At 38.7% G+C, this 26727-nt stretch overlaps 1 protein-coding gene across 4 annotated transcripts in view; it reads right to left on the minus strand.

Moving 5' to 3' along the window:
* The window catches only part of KAT6B (lysine acetyltransferase 6B), an 86515-nt gene that overhangs the window by 27227 nt on the left and 32561 nt on the right, over positions 1 to 26727 (minus strand). For 2 of the 4 annotated variants that reach the window (XM_088526394.1, XM_010212657.2), the window contains 8 exons: positions 17538 to 17646; positions 12250 to 12365; positions 12040 to 12121; positions 11217 to 11349; positions 6754 to 7685; positions 5697 to 5818; positions 4396 to 4511; positions 2363 to 2504 (listed from right to left, as the gene is read on the minus strand). In XM_088526394.1, coding sequence (XP_088382520.1) covers positions 2363 to 2504; positions 4396 to 4511; positions 5697 to 5818; positions 6754 to 7685; positions 11217 to 11349; positions 12040 to 12121; positions 12250 to 12365; positions 17538 to 17646 — 1752 coding nt within the window. The remainder of the gene's footprint in view (positions 1 to 2362; positions 2505 to 4395; positions 4512 to 5696; positions 5819 to 6753; positions 7686 to 11216; positions 11350 to 12039; positions 12122 to 12249; positions 12366 to 17537; positions 17647 to 26727) is intronic. The other 2 variants (XM_010212659.2, XM_010212658.2) reach the window with 2 other exon arrangements.

Consider the following 26727-nt stretch of genomic DNA (forward strand, 5'->3'; position numbering starts at 1 on the left):
ATCTTAATACAAATAGTGACTTCACCACAGAATATCAATAGAAACAGATGTTTATTTCCTTCACACAACAGCCCAATGATCTGCACACAATGATGAGAAAGAAACTATTTTATTCTGTTTCTAATCACAAACCTAGTTACAGTTCTGAGTAAACACCAACCTTTTGGGCATACTTAGGAATTTTAAGGAGACTGACTTATTGCAGTCATGTTATTTGGATTAAAGAAAAAAAATATTTAATGATCATCTGCTGTTACTAAAAGCAGTAGAATGTAATAGAACATATAACATTTGAGAACCTATCAACTACCTTAAGCCCTCGCAAAATTTGTTACATTATTCAGATTTTTATCCTCATTTGCACACTTATTACCAAGGATGCAAACTGGACTGTCAAACAGGTAAAAGTTATCACTGCGTAGGCCAAAATCTCTAAGTTATTTCAGTTAATGTACAGTTACTTGTATACAAATGTAGAGTCCTTGGATTCTAGACAAATGCAGCTCATTCAACTGTTTTAAATGAGCAAAAAAGTGGACTACAATCTCAAAAGAAAACATTCGTCAAAATTTCTTGGCTTCACCACAGTGGTGAGCTCTGTCAAAGTCTTCTCTCAAATCTGTCAAAGTCATACTCTGAGTGGAGGTACATAAATTCTAAATAGCAAACTCCCTTCTGTTTCTCTAAAAATCAGAAAGCATGAAGGAAAACACATCCCTTTCATTCTGCCAGACAGAAAGTGGATGCTCAGAATTCCTTAAAATATCTGCTAGGAAGGACACAAATGTCTCAAAATAACAATTGAAGCTCATCTTGGAAATGAAAAACAGAGTTTCCTTCAGAAGTCTTAAGGTAAGTGCTTATTAACGTGCCTAAAACAGAGAAAGAAGACAGACATTCCTTTCACGTGCATCTTGCTTTTTTCCCCTCCCTCCTCAGAAATACATTTTTAGTCACTTTTTATTCGTGGGGAAAATATAATTAACTAGAAAGCAGTATTTGCTTATTGTAGCATGCTGTACAGCTCTCTTAAGACTCAATACTAGAGGAAAAAAAAATTATCTCATATTTACTAGAACAATCTTGATTTTTTGATAAGTAAAATTTTTAACCCTGTCTATAAATTAAGAATTTTGCTGGCAGGCCTGTAACCCACAGGGAAACAAAATTCCAATGCAGACAGCTACGCTGAACCAAACAGATAAGGCAAAGAATATTTATGTTTTCTTAACTTATTTATTTGCAATTATGTCCTTATGGATTATGAATTAGCTCTCATAAACAAAGGAATAAGAAGCAGAAACAAACACATAATGGGAAAACATAGTGAGGGAGGAAAAAAATGGCTGCAACTTTGGCTGATAGAGATTTTTCTTTAAGATAATACTGCAAAAACAAGCAAGTGAACCGAGTATTAAGGATTTTGTTTGTTTTTAAAGCAATGTCTCCAAAACTGTATCATGATTTGAACTGATAATGGCAATGATCAGGCATGACAGACTTTTGTATGGTATGAAAATGTGCTTTACAAGTAGAATCTACAACAACTCAGAGTTAAACATGTAGATCTGAATGCTGTTGTTTAGAGACCATCTCAAAAGACATCCTAATAACTCTGACAGTCTTTTTTTGTTAATGCAACCGGTAACTCAGAACACAGACATTAATGCACAGCTTGACTAACTGCAGACATGCTACTTGACATGTAGATGTCCACCGACCAGGATATACCTAAGAACTCATCCTACTTCAGAAGGAGTCTCCAAGACAGTAGTTCAGATTACAGAGGGCTATGCCCACAAGCTCAGTTCTGGACTTCCTAAATTCAAGGTAGCTCATCATAGATCAGAGTTAAAATGAACCTCCATCATCCAAACAGGATGCATAAGAAAAGTTTCTCAAATATTCGAAAGGAAGAAAAGGTTCCTATTTGCTACATCTAAATTTCTAGAACAATATGTAAAATGCTTTTTAAAAAGACTATATACTTCTGGGAGGCAATTACATTATGCTCACTACTCCCTATATGCAAAACACTCAAACAGCCAAAAGTGAACAGGTATGAAAGGCACTTTCTGCTGTGAAAGCTCTGACAGGTTGCCCTGCCAAAGGGCTTTGCAGCCTCCTTCTAAGGAGCCTACATCCCAGGAATCTTTAAAGCTTGTGTAAGGCATAATGAGAAAGTAAGAGTCATGAGAGAAGAGGGCAGGGTAGCACAGGACAGGGAAGATGGACTTGTTTCTGCAGTATATGAAGAATCCTCATGCAAGTATTTAAAATTTTCCCCCATCATTTGTCTGCAGTTGGTCTGTAATGTCTACAAACTGATTACTTTGAGAAATCTAGACTTTGACATACGTACCTCAAATACTGAAAGGTCATTTCTTCTGTAGATTTCATTGGCTGGAGGATGATACCAGCCACACTTCTTTGAGTGCCTTAACAAAATGTTTTTACTTTTCATGTATTTAAGACAGAATTCGCACAGGTAAAGCTTTGGTAGTCTGTATAAAATCAGAAAGATATTTTATACAAAAAAAAAATTGTTAAATTCTATAAACAAAGAAGTTATCACAAAGTGACAAGCCCCTCCCCATTTTGAAGTAAACTAAGTAAACTAACTTCAGTTTTAAAAGAGCAAAAAAACTAAACCCAACACATTAGAGAGAACAATTAAACATATACATCAGTTTAGGAGAGAACATAAGGAAAAAAAAAGATCAGATTTAAATCACAGTGAAGCTAATTCAACTGAGTTGGACTTGGAGCAGCTGGTTTGGTGGTCCAGCCTCAACTAGACTCCCAGCTCTCTTTCCCCTGCCTCATCTCACATTTCACCTAAGCTGTTGTTGTGGTCTCCATCAAACTAGGTACACTGTAGTCATACCTCACGTTGGATCCTTTTTCTCAATGGGACAAAGGAGGCACATGACAGGCTACAGGGAATCTACTTCCCTGTGGAAGAGGAAGGAGATGTTTTTTCTTCCTACTCTCTTCCACATATTTGGATGGGAAAGTAGATTGATAGGACAGTTCTCTCCTGCTATGGTCCAACCAGCCACATTATCACTTTGTTCAAGCACTGAAGCCAGTCCAAGAGTTCACATATAGGCAGAAGGCTCCCTTCCACCCAATGGGATCTACCTGCCAGAACGAAAAGTCTGTTCCTTTCAGGATTTTATAGCTATTTATTTACAGTTACTAACATACTACTTCCTGCTGTGGTCTTCTACTAAAAGGTTTAGTAAAACCATTTTTTTAGTCTACAAGCTTACAAGTCTACTAGTAGAAGTTGTACACTAGTACATTTAGATCAGCTTTGAAATCACTGGTATATCCTGGAGTCCCTTGGAGGTAATAGCACTGGTTTACAGCATTCCAAGGTTCTAAGATAATTTGCCAAAGCAGTACAAGCCCCTTACTCCATGATGCAACATCACTATACACAGAGCCAAGGATCACACTGCCTCCGACAGATGCCATCCTGCTGCTGGCTCATACTAACAGCTATCTGTTATCATACCCTGTCTGCATTAATTTACTTGATGGGCCAGATCTCTTTCATGAGTTGACAGAAAATAAGGGCCTACAGAAGTGAAATATTAACACTGTAAAAGCTCTGTTAATAAGATGGAACAGAAATGCTCCATGCAACCTTTTTTTGGCCCTTGATTTTTACATTATAAATTCACAATATACCCCTCATTCCCACTATGCAAAGGTGACAGTATCTACGAATGATGGGGAGGGAGAGAAAAGGCAGTTTACACCAATGTTATCAACATGCTTTCTGGAACAGGCCATTTCACTTCTTTGTCCACTGTAGAGAGTCCTTGATGAACACACAGTTCTGCAAATCTCCACATGCTCTATAAATCCAGTAGCTTCATAAAGTAGGTAATTCCAGCAAAAGCAGAAATCAATAGAGATCTTCTGAACACACACAGACTAGTTCAGGCTTTCTGGCCAACTCTAAGGCATCCTGACAAAAGCAGAGGCCAGAATAGGGATCTCATTGCCCCACTGTGTGCAGTATTTATGTAGTAGGTCCCGACTTTTGCTCCCTCAAAAGACAGGTTACCTTTTGAACAGCAAACAAGATGAATTACTCTGAACAGTTGAAAATTGGTCGACAATATACCTGACGGTAAATTGTTTTAAGGTGAAATAACACAGAAAGAAGCTCCGAGATTATGGCAGTATGGCAGTGTTTTTACAAGCCTTTGAATAGAAACAAACAAACAAACAAACAAAAAACTAGAGAGAGAGAGAAGAGAGAGAGAAGACATACATCTTCCCTCAGAATTATGGAATTCTAAATATAAGCAACTTTTAGAAATAAGTATAAAATTAGTAAAATTCCAACAATATATGATGATCTTGACAACTCACTACCTTGCATATTCCTGTGGGTAAGGCGAAGAGTACCAAGTCTGGATCTCGTATTTTCCAAACTCAATCACTGAAGGATATCGCCCACTTGTTTCACCATTGTTTTTACACCCAATTTTCTGTCAGGTACAATAAAAAGCAACATTAGGAAGCAATAGCAAAGTTAGCTTTTTTAGCATCACTTTCCACCAGTGAATATCTGCCAAACTTGGAGCATTCAAATTCATTTCTTATGTCCTGTCTTCTCTGTCCATGCTGAAAGAATCTGCAAACAGCTAGCTATAAAATATACCACAACTTTAAGGTGCCAAGCAAGTAAGAATAAAGTTAAATGAATACTGTTCATTCTCTGATGATGTATAAATAGCGCTATTCCTCTAAGCTGAAAAAAATTAAGGGACTTTTATTACTGAAAAAGACCTACTGTTTGATGACACAATTCTATGAAAAGGAGCAGTTGCAGCATTATATGTACCTCTCTTGACCCTGCTTCTCAGAAATACTGCTTGTTTGAAGGGCAAAAATCTGCTCATGATTGACTTGTAAAGAGCTGCTTCTAACATAGAAGCCTGCAAAGCTGGCTCATTCCATTGACGCAGAAAAGTAAAAGCCTTTCTTGATGAGGGAAAATTCAGCTGCCGTGTCTAGAGCTTCATTGGCAAAGAAAACTAGTTCAGTCTCAGCAAGCTTTAAATTACTATTACATATCCTAAAGAAGAGCATAAACACCAGCTGGTATAAAGTTTTAGTCAGATTCAGCTCAAAAATTTCAACTACTGGAAAAAAATGTGCAGTTTTTTAAACTCAAAATGTGTTAAATCATGGGGCAAAATAAAATAAGCCCACCATCAAACCCAGTTTGCTTCTCGCAAACTGTATTTGAGGAGATAGACTTAACTTTTCATAGGGGCTGCTTTCCATGCAAACAAAAGTGATCAAGGCACACTTTTAGTGACCAACACTCCCTCAGTGCTGACCAGGATGTCAGCTGTGCCATTCCACATGGAGTCAATGACAGCCCTACGTCCACTCCAAGCACATCCTTCAACATCTACTGCAGGTGTCACTTCTGACCACTCCAGAGGGACACCTTGTCTCCGACCTAGCAGAACGTAACTGTAAAAAATGCCTCTCCGATACAACACACAGAACATAGGAAACATTAGGCCAAACGAAACATACCAAAACTGAAGGTGAGTAGGCATTTGAAAACTCATCAAGTTTTTATTTACAGAAATAACCATATTTTATGCAACACACGACAGCTCTTTTTCCCCCCCCCCCCCCTTTCTCTCTCTGCTTACCTCCAGGGAAAGTTCCCGAGCCTGCTTAAATACTTCCAAATCCTCCTGTGTAACAGTGTCCTTGCTTCCCACCAGAAACACATCTGTATTTTCTTGTTTGATGCTTAGTTTGATTTCAGTATCTGTTATTTAAAACCAGCAAAAAGTTTATTCAGACAGGCATGTTACATGTGCTTTCCCACAGTAATAATCCTAAAGAGGATTGTAGCAACTACAGCTCTTAAAACCTCCTATTCTAACTAAATTTGGAATTCTAAATAATAGGAATGAATCCTTCCACTCTGTGTTTCGTAATTTGCTGTTGCAAAAGCAATTTTCACTACTTGCCTGTCTAAGCTCTTACAGTCTAGTTGGACTAAATTAGCTTTGAGCCTCATGAAACAGACTATATTCTATCACTGGAAATAAATTCTTCCAAATAAATTGCACAACACTCTACAAAATAATAAAAACAACAGAAAGAAGCTGCCCTTTCACTGCCAATTTAAACAAAAACTTTAGAATTTTGGAGTCTTGTGCTAAGCTAAGTGTACATTCAAACATCAGAATTTTTGCTTGTTTCTTTTCTTAAATAAAAGTAATCATAAAAAGGTATTTTACAGCAGTACAGATTGAGTGTTGTGGAGGCAGGATGAAGTTGGTCATGAAAAAGCAATGGAGCAGAGGGAAATGAACTGAAATGCCCATCATTATAAGCACTGACAGCACGCAGCCATAATGACAGCACTACTGCCAGAGAAAGGGCATGGGAAAGAACAAGGCAGTAGCATGACAAGTGGCTACTCATGCGGTACTACACAGCCATAAGCAACATTATGAAGGCACTTGGGGCTCCTAGTGTCACTACAGATGCAAAAATAATAAAAAGGTGGTGTGGTATTAGTCAGAAAAAAAACATTCTGGAGGTTTAGTCAGCATTAGATACAAGGTCAAGTTTTGTTGCTTTTGTATGAAAGTGAAGTAAGAACAAGAGAAGTAGCTAAGACCTATGTGACAAAATAAGAATCTCAGTTTTGGATGGGACGCAGGTTTGGTTGGCGCTTTGACCTTTGCTTACCATCATCCTGATCAGGTTTAATCCTTCCGTCTGTCAAGCTCCCCTTCCCTGGTGAGGGCGTCCCCATCTGAGGGGTCACTTTATACTTTAATCTGCCTAGAATCCTGTGCTTTTTAAGGAAGGTTGTTCGCTTGAAGTGAGCAATTGCTTTAAAAGCACGTCCTCTAGGCACACCCCATCCAGAGGCACAGGAATGAGAAATAAACCTATTTCTAACCTCTTTCTTTCCATAGAAACGGCTACTACATTTTGATGAGGAAGATAATTCTGGCTTACGACGCAAGCACTTGGGTGGTGCATAGCTTGGGTGTCCCTTTTTTCGAGACTGTCCCTGAGTGGCATATATATGAGAAAGTCCATCAAAGAGTCCCTTTAGCTGACTGTTATTAGGAAGGCTACCAAAGGAGGGTGCACTCGACTGACTGGAAGAACTTTGGGGAGAGTTAGAAGAAGTGGAAGTGCTGGATTTTTGTGAAGTGGGGCTCTGACCAGAAATGGGGGTTGGGGGTAGAAGTGAAGAAGGTGGAGGTTTTAGCTTTTGTGTGGTACCTGTAGCCAACACAAGAGAAGTGCATGACTGTTTCTGAGAGACCTTTTTCCTTGGACGATAGTGCTTTGAAAAGTCTATTATTTCACCTCGTGATCTGCGACCATCAGGTGATGGCGTAAAAAACTTAGTAAGGCCATCAATGAGCCCTTTGGTTTTCTTGTTAACTTTAAGTGTAGAGGCAGATATGTAGGTGGAGGTGGTGGTGATTTTGGTGGTGGCACCAGGCCGAGTGGGGTCTGTAACAGGCAATCTGCTGCTTGAATCCTTCACAGATGCAGCATGACCAGATGAAGGTGTGGTACAGACTTTAGTCTTTTGACCCCTACCAGGTGACCCCCTTCCTGTGAATGCATTCATGGATCCTTCATCACTGGTTACAGACCTATACAAAAATTTGGAAAATGAAAATCAGCATTAAAAAGATATAAAAATACTAACAAATTACTACTACAGTTTATATAAGTTACTTGCAGCATTTTCCAAAAAGAAAGTATCTAAAGAAATTTAGAACGACATATTAACTTGGACATACAATTAACATTATGGCATAACATCTGACAACTATTTTCTTAAGGTTGTTTACAGTCCATATAAATAAAAGCAGCTGGGATAGCAAAGTCTCTCAAGGCTACAGGCTCTACCTACTTTTAGGCATGACAGAAATGTGCACATTCTTTGGAGAAAAAACATTAATGGATTATGTTTGAGCATAGTAACTGCTTCACCGCCATATAAGTGACTGCACACAACAAGGAGATGCACACGTTCCATGTTAACAAGTTAATTACAGCAGATCAAAACTCTTGGTAACTTCATCAAAACATTTGTTTAAACTGTACAAAGAGTCTATTAGTTCTTTAAAACAACATTCCGGTTTCAAGAAACTGCTGTTTTTCCAATCTTATTTGATTACATCTAGAAGCACTAGTACTTAAGCAAAAAACACTAAAGATCTAAATGCAAAGTGAAACAGTTTATGAATAGTATAATACTATGCTAAAACAAACAAATGACCAATTTTCTTTAGAAATTATAATAAACACAAAGATAAATACATACATATGTATAGAGGGAAGGAGCAAAGCTGTAAGACCAAGTAAGTGATCAAAGAGGAGCCATAAACAGAGCACAATATGGAACATGATGAGGGTAAGAAGGGGTGAATACTATCTAAAAGCCAGCAAGGTAAAGGACATGCTGCAAACCAAAACTTGTGCAGGCAAATCTGCCAGTTTAGCTATTTGCAGCACCGAAGAACACACTGAAAAAGTTTAAGTGAACAAAAACTGAACATGGAAAAATATGTTAAGAAATAGGTATCAGGAGGTAATAATCAAACTGCACGCCCAAAAAAGGGTATATTGCAGTACCCAACAATGCCATTTTCATCCCCTGCTTTGAAGTTAGCTTAGTTTGTAGAGGAAAGTTCTCTTCCACAGCTTTTTCCTTCTTAATTGCAATGCTGAAGTAATTAATTCCTACAGGTTACTTTTAATTAGAGATGGAACAGCCTGGGGCTACCATCTGGTTTGCTGAACTCGTGGCCCACCAGTCTAAAAACTGGCCCCCTTTCCACTCACACATCCTTAATTTGGTTAACTCCTAAGCATCAACACACACACACACACACACACACACACACAACACAATTAAGTCTTTTGAATTCTTCAGTGCCATAAGCTTATGTCCATAGCAAGACCTATTCTTGCAACCAGATGTGCTAATCACAATCAGTGCCAGAGGCTAACACACACCTGGTTTTAGTTAATGCTACACAGTAATTTGCCCAGGAAGGGCTTCCTACAGATGTAGGACAGGGGAGGGGGAAAATAAATAAATGAATAGTCAAGTACTTATGGATAGATTTTCCCTATACTACATGAAAAGCTCTAAATGACATCAGCCATCTTGCTGTACTTCATGCTCAGTTACTTATGACACTATCTTCTATACCCTATTATCATTTTAAACAGGATTTTACAAGAAAAACGTTATTACTCCATTCCCTCACTCTTACTCTTCAAAAAGAGGTTTACTTTGCTCTATGCATATTAAAAAAAAGCTCAATAATACAAATATGCCTACAGCATTGCAAATATTCATTATGCAAAGATAAGAATCCCTCACTCTTAAAGCACTTCTCTATCTTTCCTTCTCTGGAGCATGTGAGGTTGCAAGTCTTGACACACAATCATCATGCAAAACTGAAAGGACAGTTTCTTTTAACACACTTACTAAAAGCAGGAGCTCAGAACAGCAGCAGCACAACACAACAGCTAAACCCATCCAAGCTTCCCATCTTATTCCTTGCATGTTGGGGGAAGGAGGAAAGACACAATTACAGCATAAGACAGATCTTCCTGCTAAGCCCCCTGGGGAATGCCCAAACCAGGGACATGTTTTAAGAGAAGAAAGAGGGCAGTACTATATTCAAACCACCACTTCCAGCTGAAGGCTTGGAGTTCTCAAAGGGAAAAATGTGCAGGTGTAGCTACAGAGATAGATGGAGTACTTTTATCATACACACACAATAATGAAAGCTGTATGGCTATTCATACAACTGGTACCTTCAAATATATAAGTTATTTTGGGATGTGAAGGGAGAATTCGAAGAATGTTCTACCCTTCTTTAAAACACATTTTTCAACTCCAGGTCTAGATTTTTCACTTTCACCTTTGCCACACACCATCTCTGCTGCCCTGCACTACCTTCCTAAAGCAACATGTCCTGAACTTCAGGACATGGACCAAAAAGGCCAAAACAAGAGCGACAGAAGGCGAACAAGAACATAGCAACTGCACTGGATACATCAGCTAGGCTAGTGGGCTGCACTTTAAAGATCAAAAGAGGAAAAAAAGAAAAAAAGAAAAAGGAAGCACTACATGCTAGTCGCACTGACTCCAGAAATTCTTATTTGGCAAAATCCACGGAACTTTTACAGAAGCTAGCATGCAACTCTGAAGAACATCAGACAGGTTTTCAGGCTGCAGAGGAAAATGGTAGGATAACAATCACATAACAGAATGAGTAGTAGATAGAGCCAGAAAGCTTTTCAGCTGCTCAGCTGACATGGCCAAGAGATACTTGAATAGGAGAGGAGGAAATTTGTGTGTGAATAGGAACATGTAATGGAGGACAACATGCTGCTAGCATTAGCAGAGGATCTGTTTCTGTTTAATACTGAATGTAAAGTCAGCTCAGCTTTTGAAATCTACCTAAACAATCCTCCAGCCAAACCTTAAGATGTCCAATTACAGCACTACCTGAAAAATAGATACCAGGAGAAATACAACTCTCTTATTCTAGAGGGAAAGATAATCTTAAGTAAAAAAAAAATGTAGCCTCTTCCCCTAGTAACCAGTGACTGCTTAACAGGACAATTTTTTTCTTCAAGAATAACACTGAAGCCACAGCTTCAGGTTTACAGATATGTAATACTGACATAGATTACCGTTGGGAATAGGTTTTGTGTGTTGATAGCAAAGGTATTTTTATACTGTTCTTTAAGCAGAACTTTGAGCAGAACAGTGTCCTCAAGTTGGACATAGGTAATGAGCTATTTTTTATCCACTTAACATGGACTCTTGTATATATTTCAGTCAATTTAAGTTACGTTTAAAAGATAGTTGTGCCACATTATTGTATGAACCTTTGTTTATACAATATTTTTATTGTAAATTTACTGTAATAATATTTAGAACCACTAAAATTAAGCGGTTACTGGCCATCAGACCAAAATGTGTGTACTAGAATTACTTCTTATCATTCCCTTCCCCCAACTGAATCATAATTAGAAACAGTAGTTATGTTTGGATCAATTTCCATAAAATTATGTTCAAAAAATGTTTTTTTTTAAAGAAAAGAAAGAGCAGACTACATACACACACCCCACACAATTAAATAGAAACCTACAACATTCGTTGCTTTAGTTTATTTTTCGGTCGTCCAATAGGTTTTGCATATCGTCGCCTTATTTGGGCAGCTTTCTCATGAAGTAGCTTTCTCCCTTTTTTCTTTGGTCTACAGACCTGGCAAATCCACATCCCTATATAAAGACAAAAATAAAACAGACAATCTTTAATTTGTACTGCAAGCATCTACCAAGATAAATGTCAAGAAAACAAGTGCAAAAAATTCTCTTCCAAACAGGGCATAGGGAAGGAAAAGTGGCCAAATGATACCATTCTAGCCATATTTTGGAATTTTTGAAAGCAAATGCTCCTGGAAAGGCAGAAAGTGGCAATAAGGATCATGGGAAAAAAGGTGAGCATTCCAGAAGAGTTTCTGTTTTAACTCGACTCTCCTTACACTAGGTAGATCTTTCTTCAGACATAAATAATTCTGAAAAAAATAATGACATGCAAATTACAAAGCAATCTAAGCTATAGCAAAAAAATCACTTTTTTTTTTTTTTTTTTAGTATAAATATGTAGCAACTTCAGTTTATTAGTCTTTTAATGTTAGATGATCATGCCTGAACATATTTTTACTATAAAAAGGCTAGGGAATTTAAAAGAGTTGGGGAAGAAGAAAAAAAAAATTCTAGCTTAAGTGACACTATGAAACTGACTGCAGAACTGCAGACCGAAGAAGAGGTCTCAGGTAAAGAAAAATAAAGTCTTGCCTTGGACTTGATTAAAATTATATTTATTAAAAAAAAAGCCTGCTCAAGAGGCTTTGGCCTCTTGAGAAGAGGCCATGAGAAAAGACTGAGTGAAAGGATTTTCATTATCACCTTTTGGCATTCGGGAAAGCGGCGGGTCACAGCACTCCATGTGGAACCCTCTGTCACAGGAGTCGCAAAAGAGCATGTTGTCCTAAACGGGGGTGTGAAGAGAAAGAAAAACACAGACTTAAGGCATTGTTGGAGATTTGCATTTCCATGTGTGTCAAACATAAAGCTCGGGTAAACAATAAAGTTAGATTATGCTGAATAGTAACTTACTGCATTTTTGCCTTGGATCCTACACGCACTACATGTCTTGCATTCAATACACTGCCATCTTAAGGCCTTCACATTTGTTGTTAACTCTGGACAGAATTTTAAACATGAGGGATGACCTGAAACACAAAATATAAAACGTTTCTTGATATTCAAGAGATTTGAATCTTATGATCAACACAGGACGCAAACAACTCCACTGGAAGTCTAAGAACTCTGGCCTATTTCAGAACTCTCAGTGCATTCACTTATCTCATGCAAAGAAAATACGGAATAACTGCAATAACACAAGCATCAAGAGAAGCAGAGCACTGACTTTTACTGTAACTGACAAGTGTAAATAGATGTCATAAGCACCTACAGCTAAATTTATGTTTTCACATAAACTAGCATTAGTTCCAAAAAAACATTTCCTGAGCACCTGTCATTTGTCTAAATATTCCAAGGATCTACCACAGAAACTTAATAGCCAAGTTACACCCAGCTTTCATTTCTATGTATTGCTCAATTATACATAATCAGTAAAGTTTCAGAGTAGTAAGCAGGAAGGAAAAAAAAAAAAAAAGAGAAAAAAAAAGAAATCTGCAATTGTCACATGAAAACTTGATTACAGAAGAAGAGTTTAAAACAAGAAAACACTAGCTGAACTATATTCTCACATGAAATTTCATTTTATTCCCTGGTAAGGCCATCTTCTTTTCATGGTAATTTATAAGGCCTACATAGGAACTTTTTCAGCCTGTGCAAGGTATCAGACACCTGAGCACATACATTGCATACAACACTGGCAATGACCTTCCATGTTGTCAACTCAGAATTACTCTTGATACAGATGGATAAAAGTGCTGCCAAAAGTGCTGCTAAGCAGGAAAGTATAAACGCTTTCCAGGGAAGTACTTTTTGCTAGTATTATATTCAGAGATTAGGAAGAACACGGAGCCCCCCATTGCCAGAAGGGCGAGCCCCGATGCTGCGTTGCACTTGGCCTCATCTCATCTTGGCAGAGACGGCCTCATCTCACCAGAGGCAGGGCAGGGAGCCACGTTAACCTGCCTCTGCTCACCGTGATCCAGGCTCACTCCTTCATTGCCCAGTCCAAAACCGAGTTAAACCACTACACAGATGGATACAGCTTAATCCATAAGCATTTGCTGTTTTCATCTTTCGAGAGACTGAGGCATGGACCAAACATGACTGACATGATGGAAGAAATGCTTTAAACTAAGCCCTGCATTGATCACAGCTCCTTTTAGTGTGCACTAACTTTTAACCCACTTGTTTTTTATTTATTTATTTATTAAAAAAAAAAAAGAGAGAGAACCAAAACAATTCACAGAACATATGTCCCCAAAACAAAAAGTAGGAGTATAATCAAATAGTAAAGGACAATCAACAATTCATCAATACAGTAGTGGGTTTTTTTTGGTTGCTGTTTGTTTTTAAATACCCCAAAATGTTACATTTTATTCTTAGCATCAAGTTTAACAGGCATTAACAGATTTTTGTATTTAAAACTGATTAAGCACTTAAAATGCAACTTCTCTCCTTGACAGTGACATACGCACTGGGTAACTGTATAGTGTGGTTCAGTGTTACATTATCCTTTGCACTGAAGCTTAACAAGTGCTTCATTAAAAAAAGAAAAAAAAAATCCACTAAGCAAGAAGAAAAAAGCTCCCTGGAGTGGCTGATATTAATAATCAACAGAAAGTCTTATTTCACCAACCATGACTGAACAGCTATATTAACATGTTCAAGTGTTATCATAAACCAATTTCCTCCATACAAATACACTGAATCTTATACAACTACTCTACACAAAATGATTTATTTCAACATGCAAGGAAGCTGTGGTTTCACTTGCTGATTCTACCTTTCCATTACGCTTACCCTTTTCAGTTCCTTACCCAAGGAAGGCTGATGCTCACCGGTTGGTAACTACGCACATATTATGTATAATGGGATTACTTGATTTCCCTGTTATCAGCCAACAGGCTGTTTCTCATTCAAGCAATTACATAGCTTACCACACATTTCCTCATATCTTAAAGGCTTGTATTATTACACAAATTCTCAGAAAAAGCTGTTGGGGTTAAACCCCACATTTGTGTGGACACAAATTTAGAATTCAGTGCCCAAATGATGTCAACAAAAATTGAGTTATACCTAATGGACATGAAGTAGTAACCAGCACAGGCTTAATTTTTAAAAGGGACTTCTCATTTGACCACTTCTGTGGTCAAAGTTAGGCTGAGTCACTGGGACCTTCAGTAGCTTTACAGGTAGCCTTCCCACATTTCAAGGAATTGGAAAGGGAAATATTCCCAGTATCTCAGAAGAACAAGCATCTGCTGAGAGGCTTTCACTACTTGATCAATCTCCAGTTTCAGGTGTTTAGACAGCAATTAGCCCCCCTTCAATCACTTAACTTTCTTTTTAAACCTCAACAACATCAATATTTTGAAGTGCCATATAAATTTAACAGATTATAGGAAATTTAGACCCTGTGAAGTTGTCATTTTCAAATAGGAATGGACATAGGTTTACTTTTCAGTAGAACTCTATTTTTAAGACTCCACTATTATTCACCCCCATCAGAAAAGTTTAAGGTTTGTGATACACTGGCTGCCTTGTCCTTACTGTGGTAAAAATAGGCAAGATCTGAAAGTTAAAACAGAAATTCACTCCTTTGTGACCTAGAAAAGTCCTGCAACCTGTCCACATTTTTCCTCTCATTGCTGAATTGACCCTTATGTTTATTCTTCAAAGGACTCGTGACAAAACAGGTAATGTTTTAAAGACTAATATGTTAGTGATAATTAATAGTGATAATTACTGCTGTGCTACATTAGATATGCTAATATCTCCAGTTATTTATAACTTGGTTGGGGAAAACGGAAGTAAAGTTTGGTTCCAGTCTGAAGATTTTTCCAACTCAAAAAATGGGGAAAACCAGACTTAAAAAGGAGAGGAGGACTACTACTTTTTCTCTCAACATCTTTTACTCCTTCAGAACATGCCCTGTTCAGAAGGACACAGCAATGCATCTCATTTCCACTGCCCAAATATATAATATTTCCAAATGCTAAACAAACAAATCCCCCATACAGACACTCCTGCCTCTCCCAGATATCTAAAAAGCTTCCCCTGTTTATTAGCTCAGAGAAGCATAACCATAAACAATGGAAAGAAATACGTAAGGGGAAGCAGACATGCCAGTAGTGGGCACTGCAATTTAATCTCTGATCAAGCAAACTACAATTTACTTCTTTCGTGCAACATTCCATTTCTGTTTGTTATTGAGCAAAACTAGGTTTGAGACACACTGCAATGTGCAAAGCTGCAAATCCAATTACAATAAGCCTCCACTTGAGTGGAATTTTGCTATATGTTGCACTGAGATTGGTTTTTATTTTAGTTCGGCATCAGTAGCTGAAGTTTAGCCATCCAGCAAGCTGACTGGCAGTCTCAACATTTCATTCTGTATATCTAATATATCTCAGGAACTAATTAAAGATAATTTAGTCTTAATGAGGCAGAAAGAATGTATCAGTGTTAATTCAAATGGAAGCTGATCCATGAAAGTCAAGGCTTCCAGTTTTAATGTGCCTTAGAACTACTGGAGAATTATTACATAACAAAACAGCTGATACATAAGATCACCTGAATAATAAAAACTGTGTCTGCAGAACCACCAGAGGACTGTAACCAAGCACTGGTTTATCTTTTAGCTGGGAAGGGACCGTCTGCATTTCAAGAAGCTTAGCGAGCACTCCTCCCTTATGCTGCGGTAACCTACAGGGGCAGGAGTTATTTTGCTGGCACATTAAAAGCAGCCCACCTGAGCAGCACACAGCACTAGCCTAATGACTCCTCCTCCAGTATAAAGCATTTATACAAGGATTTCTTTCCAGAATAGCTAAACTGATCAGAGATTTTCATATCTCAATCTCCACAATTACACTAGAAAAAAAAAGTATAGCATAGACTGGCTAAAAAGATTAGCATGTGTTTTTAGCAAAAGCTCTCTGAGGATGGGAAGTAATCTAGGTCAAGAACATGCTGGATATCATCGTGCATAAGCAGTACTCAGAATGATGCATCGTGCTACAGTATTGGGTTTTAAATATTAATCTGCATGATCTCTTTTCACAAGAAGCACCTGCATTCAGCACAGCTGCAAGAAGTCAGCAAGAGCCACTGCTCACGAGGGGCCAGGGACCTGTGATGGTTGTCACCTTGGGCCTGACGAGCAGCCCCTGCTTGGCCACCATCACTGGCCCATAGATTTGGCAGGGGACAAGAAACCATGCTCCCCACTATTGCCCCTATTCCAGCTCTGTCCCCAACTCCCTGCTATGGTAGCTCTATCACCTTCCACACAAAGACATTTTAAGGAGTAGGCAACAAAGGAGAACCCTGCTACATCCAAGAGAGGAATTCTTTGAAGGGGGGAATACTAAGGATTTAATATTAAAAACCTACCTATACCTCATGACAAGAGATCTTGGATCTAAAAACTCATGATATCACACTAAAAAACATATTGGCCATGGCAATGGAAACTAGAAGGAGGAACTCAGTTTCTCCCAGTAGCTAATGAATGGCAAGAAAAAGAGTTGGGTTTTGTTTTTTCATAGTTCATTTGTTTGGCTTTAAGTTTTACTTTGTTTATATAACTTCATAGGAAGGTAAACATCTGGTTCATTAACTGACAAAATTCATGCATTCACTGCTCCTCTCTGAGCTCTGTCTTTGCTTCTCTAAACACACATACACCATGTCAAAACCAAACTAATGCTTCACTAGCACCTTTAATACATTACCTGAAATACCATTCAAATAGCCATTCCACCAATAAAGCAATTTTATAGAAGTTAAAAACGCAGCAAACATTGCAAAGACTGTTGCACAACTATATTCCCCTTACTGCTTTCTTGGGTTCTTAAAAGCAGAAAATCAGTAAAAGCAAAATTCCTGACCACCATTTGGTTACAAATTATGAGTTTTTAGAGCAAAGGTAGATCTCAAACCATCAAAATTCCTACATTTTAGAAATCTACTCCCCTCATTAACTTACCCAGCACACCTACATTTCACATCTAAGGATCAACGCAAACATCTCATTTGCAGTTATCTAGACTATCATCTTTTGATAAAAATCCGAGACTTCTTCCACCTTGTCTGGGTTCTGAATAGGATGATGTACCAGTTTAAAAAGCTATTTACAATCTCTTAAAAACATAGCTACTCAAAACATTTTATAACATTTATAAATTCAACCAACTTACCACTGCTGCCACAGTCAGCACAGGACAACAGTTCTTCTGGCTTTTTTTCACGATTTGATTCTTTCGTCCCCAAACAAAAGCTACATATTGGAATGGGATCAGCTCGTGGCTAGATTTAAAAATAAACAAGTATTAGTTAGCTTTTTTTTTAAAAAAAAAAAAAAAGGCAAAAAAACACAAAACAAACACAAGCAAACAAGCAAAAATGGCCAAACGCTACAGAGATGGGCAAATCATTCTCAGTGGCCTTTTTGATTTCTCAAATGCCTAAGCTCAGAATATCAAATTTAACAGACCTTTTATTGTGCTATATATTATCTAATAAGATAGAGGTCCATTTGGCATCCTTTCAGTATGGCAGAGTTTATCATCTTAAGATATTAACCCACAATTAGCAACCCTGTGTGCTAACTCACATGGGAAAAAAAGAAAAAGAAATAAAACTAACGAAGTTAAACAGGCAAAATTAGAAAGTAGAACTTCAGAAATTATTATTAAACACAAAAATTCAATTCCATAAAACATAGAAAATGGATTATTTTTAGCTCTAAGAGTGTACAAATATGCAAACCGGCCTTTAATACAGTTGGAATCATCTTCCATTCTACGAGACGAGCAGAATCTTTTAAACAAAACTGCAAGTTTGAGGCATTCCACTACACATCCATCCAGCAAGGAATTTCCTTGCGCCTCCTTCTGCAACTAATGGGCAGGGTAAAACCAGTGGATTCAATGGATCAGTTACATCCTCCAGCCCAAAAGGCGCCGTCAGCTGCAGCAGGCGCTCAGGCTATGGCAAACACACCAACTTCAGCAGCACAACTGCTTCTTCCCACAGCAAGGGCAGAACAAGGAGGCATCTGTCTCTAGATTGGTTTCCAAGAGAGTTACCATCGCAATGAACCAAAAATCAAAAGTTTCTTCGTCCAGGTTTTTTTTTTTTTAATTTTACTAATATGAAATGAATTATAGCTTGTTTTCACTTGCATTCCTTAATTTTTTACTCTACGTCCTTACACTTCTCTAAGGCGACAGCATATCTCTAATCATGCTACAACTCGGTGCTCCATGTAGAGTGCAGCAGTTCCAGGCCCTTATATCTCAGCACACCACAGCAGACACCAAAACTAACCTAGACCAGCAAGCCTCACATCCTGGCCCAGGATCCCAAGAACACCAAAACTGTCAGGATCAAATTATCCTACCCAAACTCCTCTCCCACACTAAGCTACAAGACACCTCTATATGGACATAGCCTGCAGTTTAGCGTTAGGAGGAGGGTAATTTCCTGAAAGCTTAGTGCTCAGGAGGTCTACCCTTTTTCCGAAGGAAATTATTAGAATATTACCATACATATGTATCCCAAAGCGCATACACTGAAAATGTATATGTATGTAACTTGACCCTTTCAGCCAGCATCAAGTTATCCATTTTCTTCCATAAACTACAGAAGGCAACTAAAATAGCACGTTCTTGTGCCAAACAGAAATAAACTTCTGCAATCCTTATTCTTACTAATACAAACCTTATGGATAGCGGAAATATCGAATTGCTACTTTGACAAAAATATTGTGAAAAATAATAAACTTGGAAGATTTACAATTCTGTTATGCTTCAAAAACACTAAGTTACTCATACTCTTTGTCAGTTATGGCAGGATGACATTGAATGAGATCATTAATTTTATCAATGGAAAAAGGATGTACATGCTACTTGCAGAAACTTCCACTTGCTAGTTAAAAATGATGCAAATGCAGATGATAAAACCATTAATGTTCTTGCCAGCAAGCCATAACAATTCAGTAGTCCCATCATTATACTTCAGCAACCTGGTATATACAGAGGAAATTTTAAGACTTTTATTTTGGATAGAAACTAATATAAAAAAACACATCAGCCTTTGGTTTGTTTACTCCTTCTCAGACACGCAGTGACACAAATGCCAGAGCAGAGCTATCCATCTACACCTGCTCCCTCCCAGCACCTTGTGAGAGCTCCTTCATCCCAGACCATTTTGCCAATATTGCCTTTCTTCCCGCGGACACCAGCGAAGAACTCACCCGAGCAACCCGACCATCTCGCTTTCCCTGGGATACAACGTGGCTTTAGGCATTTCAGAAATGCTTACCCTGATAAATTATTTACAAAATATGACATATTGTTCATGTAATGAAACAAATCCGGGCCCACAATTTCATTTATCTTGCAGAATTTCTTCTTGCCCTAGGAAAGACATGGCCATTAGCCAAAATTCATGTGCTTCCCGCAAGCTCCCTCCCCTTTGTTTTTAGCTAAAGGTAACATAAAGGACAAAGGTTGCCCCCAGTTCAGAGCTAGGAAGACTGATGTCCCCAATACCAAACCTAATAACAGAGAGGTTACAAATCTCATCACCTTCATGCATCGGTTTTCAGAAATCTTAGAGCTCCAATACGCATTTTGGAGCCATTTATATTAATAACCATCTGAATATTTTGTGGTCTGATCTGACCTGATGATGATTGAAAATCAACAACGTGCACGTGCCTTTCTGGGCAGTAAATAAAACTTAGGGGAACTGCAGCTAAAGCGAGGCTACATTTATACCAATTGCAGAATTATTTTCGACCTACAACTGCTTACTATGATAAACTGCAAGAACAGATATTTTGACTGGGTCAAAGAGATCCAAAGATGACCCCAAAAAATACACCTCCTGTCTATATCTCTTTTTTCGTCTTAACCACTGTTATAACTTCCAAACTGCAGTTATCAAGCACCATTATTCTTCTCTGGAAAACAATGCTTAGTTGAGGTAAAGACTCATTCCATTCTCTTTCCTACAGAAAGAAACCAGTATGGCCAGTTATTTGATCCTGCAACATTTTATTATAAATAGACCAAAAATATTTATCTTGCTACTCAATCTTGGTTTAGAGGAGAAAGAGAGGAAAATGAAATTTCTATCTAGTATTTCAGAATCACATTAGTTATGTTCTTACAAACCTTAAGATATATTTCATGTTCTGCCACTGTATGCAGGGCTGGAAGCGCGTTGTTTCCTCAACATAGCTAACAAGCTGAAAGGAATTCTTCGTCCATTTCATGTAGGAAGCAAGCTAAACTACTACCTCCATCAAGTATTACATTTTCTTTTTCTGAGATAGCTGAGTTACCATCTCCCATTTCTAGTCAAGAGAAATGGTATGTCTAAATTCAAGAGGTTGTCCTATTCAAGTGACAGCCAATGTTTTCCATTGCAGGAGGGGAAAATTAGCAGAGGTCTTAGCACACACTTACATTCATAAACTGGATATTCACAAAATGCAATCAAACTACTAAATCCTAGAACACCTGGGAAACAAAACAAATAAATAAAACCAGACTATCAGATCAGCATCTATAAACCCCTTTTTTAATACTACTTTCCCATTAGAAATTGAACAATACTCATTTAAATATCATGGATTGAAGCACCACATTCGATGGACCCTTGAAGTGACAGAAGAGCCTAGCACCATCTCGAACGGTCACGCTACTGTCACCAGTAACTCTGAGTCACCGCGGGGGTGGGAGCCCTCCCGATGCACACACAGACTGCCGGCCCAAGAGCACCTTCTCAGGCCCCTACAGCAGGTACTAAAGACAGGCTTAGATTGAAAAATGCAGTGTTTTGTATATATTTCTGAAATAGAATGTTAAACAGCATTACTTTACACTGTCAAATCAACAATTACAGACTTTGATAGGAGATACTTATTTAGTCTTGCTGCAGCTACAGTACAAATGTCAAACCGAGCTCTAAGAGGATTTTAAAGTCTCCAATGGATCCCCCTTCCCTCCAAGGGACAAAACACTGAGGCAAAATTACCTCTATAAACAATCACCCATTGCAACTCACCACAGTGCTGTCATAAAGGCGTGTGAGGAACAGAAAAGCCATGCACGCCGGCAGCGTTTTTTCCTCCCTCTCCAAAGGGTGACTTACTAAAAGGTACCACAAAATATTCCTCAGGCCACAGGCAGCATCTCTGCTCCAGGCATCATATAAACCTCGGCTTTGACCTCATCAGTGCATCACCTTCCTGAGAGGGGCACTAAGGGGATGAAGGAGAAAACAAGCGGCACAGCTCAGCTCTGCAAACGAAAATCTGGAGTCCCACGCACATCGACTCCGGAGAGATGCACGCACATGAACACACTGCCTAAGCAAACACTGTGTTTTAGTGTCTGCCAGACAGTAAAACGTAACACGGTACATAACTTTATGTAACTACATACACTGTATGTAACTAAATGGACATACACTGTATGTATATACATGTATATGTATATGTATGTATATATGTATATACAGTGTATGTAACTAAATGTAACTTTAGAGTCTGCCAGACACTAAATGTAACACCGTATTTCAGTGTCTGCCAGGGAGCATCTTGGGTACAGGGGCTAAAGCCCAGCAGCTGGTCCCATCCGGGCACTCCTGCCTTTCAGCGCCAGAGCAATGATGCGACTGCACCTGGAAGCACCTGCACAGCCCCGGGCTGAGTAACAGAGGAGGAGGATTTCCCAGATGCGCCCCCAACCCAAAGGGCAGGGCTGAATGAAAAGCACAACAAGTTTGGGGGATGTGAGAGAAAGCAAGGAGAAGGCCCTCAAGGTGAAGGATAGTTTATCCTCTTCCAGCAATTTAATACAGGTAGGAAAAGAAGCAAAAGCAATTGCTTGCCACAAGGAATGAAACACACACAAACTCGCATTAAAAAACCCACCACTGGAATTCCATGTACTGATATGAACTGAGCAGGAAGAACATGGAATCAAACAGTGTTTACATTAAATTAGCCAGTGTTTCCACATCTGTTTTACTGTTGTGCCTAGAAACAATAATGGACAAAACAAGAAATATTGCAAGGTTTTCAAGATGAAGCTAAAAACAGACCCAGAAGGATGCTAGCCCAATGCCGTAGGCAGGCAAGGACTCATGTCAAGCACAGTACTGAATGCCAGCAGCTTTAGGAAATCCACGTTCTCTCTCTCCCCATCATGGCATTTCGTAAAATTTGCATTTTTTGAACCTGTTTTACCAAATACTTGTTCAAGAATCTTGTACCCTAGAAGACAGTTTGCATTAACAGTCACACGAATGTCTGCACATCTATTTGAGTATAGCTTAGTCACTTCAGAGAAAAACTGGCAACAACGTGCTATAGGCAAAGAGCTAAAAAATATAGATTTTGGCAAGTTCAGTGTTTTTAAATCATTAAGAGGAAGGAAAGAATTGTAATTATCTGGCATTATTTCTTTATAAGCTCTAAAACATTAAGGGATCCACAACCTCTGCTGCTTTCTAGCTAAAAATCTTCAACTATATAGCAAACCCTGACTGGTCCTCACATAACTCATAGTAATTCAGAGGTGATAACACAAAGTCAGCATTTCACTAAACCAGTGCAACTTCCGTATTTAAGCAATGCTTTAGTTGTACTGCTAGAGTCTGCCATTTATGCAACCAGCAAACATCATTTTTGAGAGTGACAGCTACCTATTCTTAGAAGCTGACGGGCTCTGCCACTGCATCCATTTCAGAAAAATTATATTGGCCAAAAAAAGCAGAAATTAGTCTCAAAATTCTGGTCCAAAAGACTAATTTCTTTTTTCAATGTAGTCTCTTTGCACTCATGGACTTCGTATGCTCTTCTGACTCCATTTCTATTTCTTATGAAAGTATCAAGCATCAAGTACCAGCATGTTCCAAGATCTCGCTCTTCCCCTAAAAGCAAGCAAGCAAAAACATCCTGAGCTAAATCTGCAAAGTCCTATTGGGGATGATGTGCAGTTATCCTCGGCTCTCTTTCGCTCTAAAATCAAGGAGATTATCTGCATTGCTAGAGCTCTCTGGAGATTCACACACGTTGTTGGAAAACTGTTAGGCCTTAGCTGCATATACACAATTACGTAGTCTCGTTAGATAAATGAATTCAAGGAACTGAGAAGGGTCATGCACACACCAGCCAAACAGACTTATTTTGAAAAGTTAACAGAAAACTCCAACTGTTTTCACATTTGCAACTCAAGTATCAAAATGCCTTTTCAGAAACACCCTGTTGCTGGAAAATATCCTTAAGCAATGATACACAAACATTAGATATCTATTATCCTACGAACAGGAGCAGTATAGAAACTATTTCAAGGTTAAGAGGACCGACAGAGGCAAAACTAAACTGAAAATAGAAACTGCCATGGCCTTCACTGGGAATCCGCTGTTCTGGCCTTAATCTTCACTCCAACAAGCTTCCAAGATTTTTAGTGCACCACATAATGTCCATCCCTCTTTTGCAAAATACACTCGAAGAGTCGTCTCAACCACCGGCAACGCGACATCCCAAGCGGCACACAAAACCTCCACGGATAAGGGCAGGAGGACTCTCCCACCTTCCCAGGTATCTGTCCCCTGCCCAGCCTATAGGAACTCTGGTTCCTAGAATAGATCTCAAAGCTGCTCAAGAATATGAGTTTCTTTGTGAAGCTCAAATCCAACATGCAGGCGACACAAGGTATTCCTGGCTTTGTTGTTATTCTCCAACTAATAATCCCAAGTACTACCCTTAAAACAGGCACACACACACACAGAGCCAAGGCAAGAATGTGAAAACAAAACACATTTCCTCCCAGCCCCCCCGACACACCTTCCCCACAAAAGACCCACATATATCCAAAACTGAAAGGCAAGCTTTAGAGCTTGCATCTTCAGAAATGTCTCCTTAGGTATTTATTATGCTGGTAGCCAGTTTCCTAAGTGTGACTTGAATTTTTTGGTTACTGAAAACATCATTCTTTACCTCCTCCAAAATACAAAACACAATCTGAAACAGAGAAGCTCATGAAAGTTACTACTTGAGAGAAACCAACCAGGATTAGTGTTCTGCACGTTCTGTATTATTCAACATGCAGAAAAGCACATCCGCAACACACACATGCGCACACACTTACCTTGTCATTTTCTATTAAGGATTTTTATCTATTAATTTGCTTAAAGGGCTCTATTTCTTTTTTCAAGAAAGGCCAAAGCAGTCCTGGTCCTCTTCATGAACTTCATATAAACCACCAAGCTCCATTCATGTTGTTTGCAGCTTATATCCACTGAAAACAAAAAAAAAGCCACTTTCTATTGTAAAAGCACCACCCAATTCACGGGATGCACCTAGAGAAGGGGCAAAGCAGCAGCCCAGAGGCGCAGATAATCTCCCAGCTCCCTGGAGGATGAGCTTTCACTTTAAACAAAATCAATTTAAAGCTTCTATGTTTGTAGAGGAAGAGTTCTCAAAAATGTAATCTCAGTTCGACACACAAGCCACTGGATTTGTGGGCAGCCTAAAAACCAACATTTTTGATAAGTTAATACCCTGCTGTCATTTCAACAGATACTGAACTCAGTTACCAGTAGGACGCTTGAAGTACCAATAACTTATTTTTCTGTTAATCTGAACACAGAATTACTGACTTGGAAAGAAAATTCCCTTTTAAAACTTGAGGGGATAATTGGATTTCCTTTACTTCACAGGAACACGCCTTCCAGTGCATAAAGTCACTGCTCCAAGGTTATTTCAATAAGCTTTACAGCTTTACTGTTATTTATTCACAAGCTTCCTTTTTTCCTTTTTCCTGTAAAAATAAAAAGGTTGAGTACTTTTGAAACAGACTCTTCCTTTCCTTTAGTTTGCCACTATAGGGAGAGGACACAAGAATTAATGCACTTTCAAAACTACCAAGCAAGTTAAAAGGATACCAAGCAAGTCTTGTCCTTCCACACTCTTTCTACAGTTACTGCACCTTTGCTACTGCTTCAAGCCAGAACCAGCAAAGCCTTTGAGAGAAAAAAAGCTTCTTGAGTTCAGAAGATCTTTTTGTCTTCAAATTGGTTCATTCTTGAAGGCTACATGCCAAGTGCTAAACAGCAGCTATTTCCTCTGCTCCCCAAAGCTTCTGTCACTTCTAGCCTTTAACCTTCAGCTTCAATGAAAACCATCAGTTGCACTAACTGCCTTTGTGGCTCGTATGGATGGAGAAGTCCACGTGTGGTCTTAAAGTCCTGAACACAGTATTTCATGCAATATCCACTTCACGTAACCATATGCCGTAACTGCATCTTTTGCTGCTTTCCAGCTTCCCCAGCTAGACACCTCTACACAAGTAAAATGGCTTTAGGTAGGATCAAATCCCTTTCGCTTGTAACGACAATCCAGTATTTCAGGTGAAGAACGATTTTATTAATATATAATCCTTTGTAGGTATGCCTCCAGACTTGTCAAAATTCTCTCTTCGGTGTTCTTAAAGAAAAGCTCAGATAAACCCAGACAAAAAGGATTTCAAGCTACTGTTAGCTTAGTACTTCTCAGTTAGGTTACCACTACTTCTGGCAACACATTTTCTTCAGGAATACATATTTGTAAGCTGTCTCTATCAGGTAGAGAAGATGGGAAAGATCCTGCATCTTCTGTACTGCATGTGGAAAACACTGCCCAGTTGCACATATTTGGCTACTGACAGGGTTGGTCCCCTTTTTTATTTTCTGCAAGATGCCCTTAGGGAAATCGTTCAAAACAGATGCAAAAAATCAGACTCTCTACTACAATATGGATGGCTCCTTTTTCCTGCAAGGATTGATGTCTTCCAACATCCTAGGGAAAACTTCGTTATCGGCTAAAATTAGAATGACTCAAAAACATGTTTTTTTTTTTTTTTTTCCTCCTTTCCTGATTCCAAGCTTCTGCATTTCTCTCTTCAGTCACCCGCTTTCTAGAGCCAGTTGCTGATATCATATCTATGCATCTTGAACTTTGCTTTCTTGCTAGAAGAAAGATTTTCAGTATTTTTTCATTTAATTCCTCACTTTGGCTCACAAAAAGAGCCTCAAGCAGTTTCATGCAGCAGTTCTGCTTTCTGCCATTGCCTCTCTAAAGTAAGTCCATTGACTCCGACAGACCAAAGCCAAACTGCCTTTCCAGAGTCAACCAAGCAGATTATACCTGAAATTTTGCTACTCTTTTGACAGCAAACATTACTCAATACACTAAGGCATCTTCCAGGTTATCACTTGGCCTTTTATGGAGTTCAAATTCTTCTTTGAAAGTAAGAATTTTAATATGCCTTAGTGAGATTCCTCATGTTGTGTTCCGTCGTGTGCTTAAGAGATTTCCAAACTTCTGAA

This window comes from Tinamus guttatus, unplaced genomic scaffold (assembly GCF_059628265.1).
Source record: "Tinamus guttatus ecotype Peru unplaced genomic scaffold, ASM5962826v1 Tinamus_guttatus_pri_ptg000246l, whole genome shotgun sequence".
NCBI classification, from domain to species: domain Eukaryota; kingdom Metazoa; phylum Chordata; class Aves; order Tinamiformes; family Tinamidae; genus Tinamus; species Tinamus guttatus.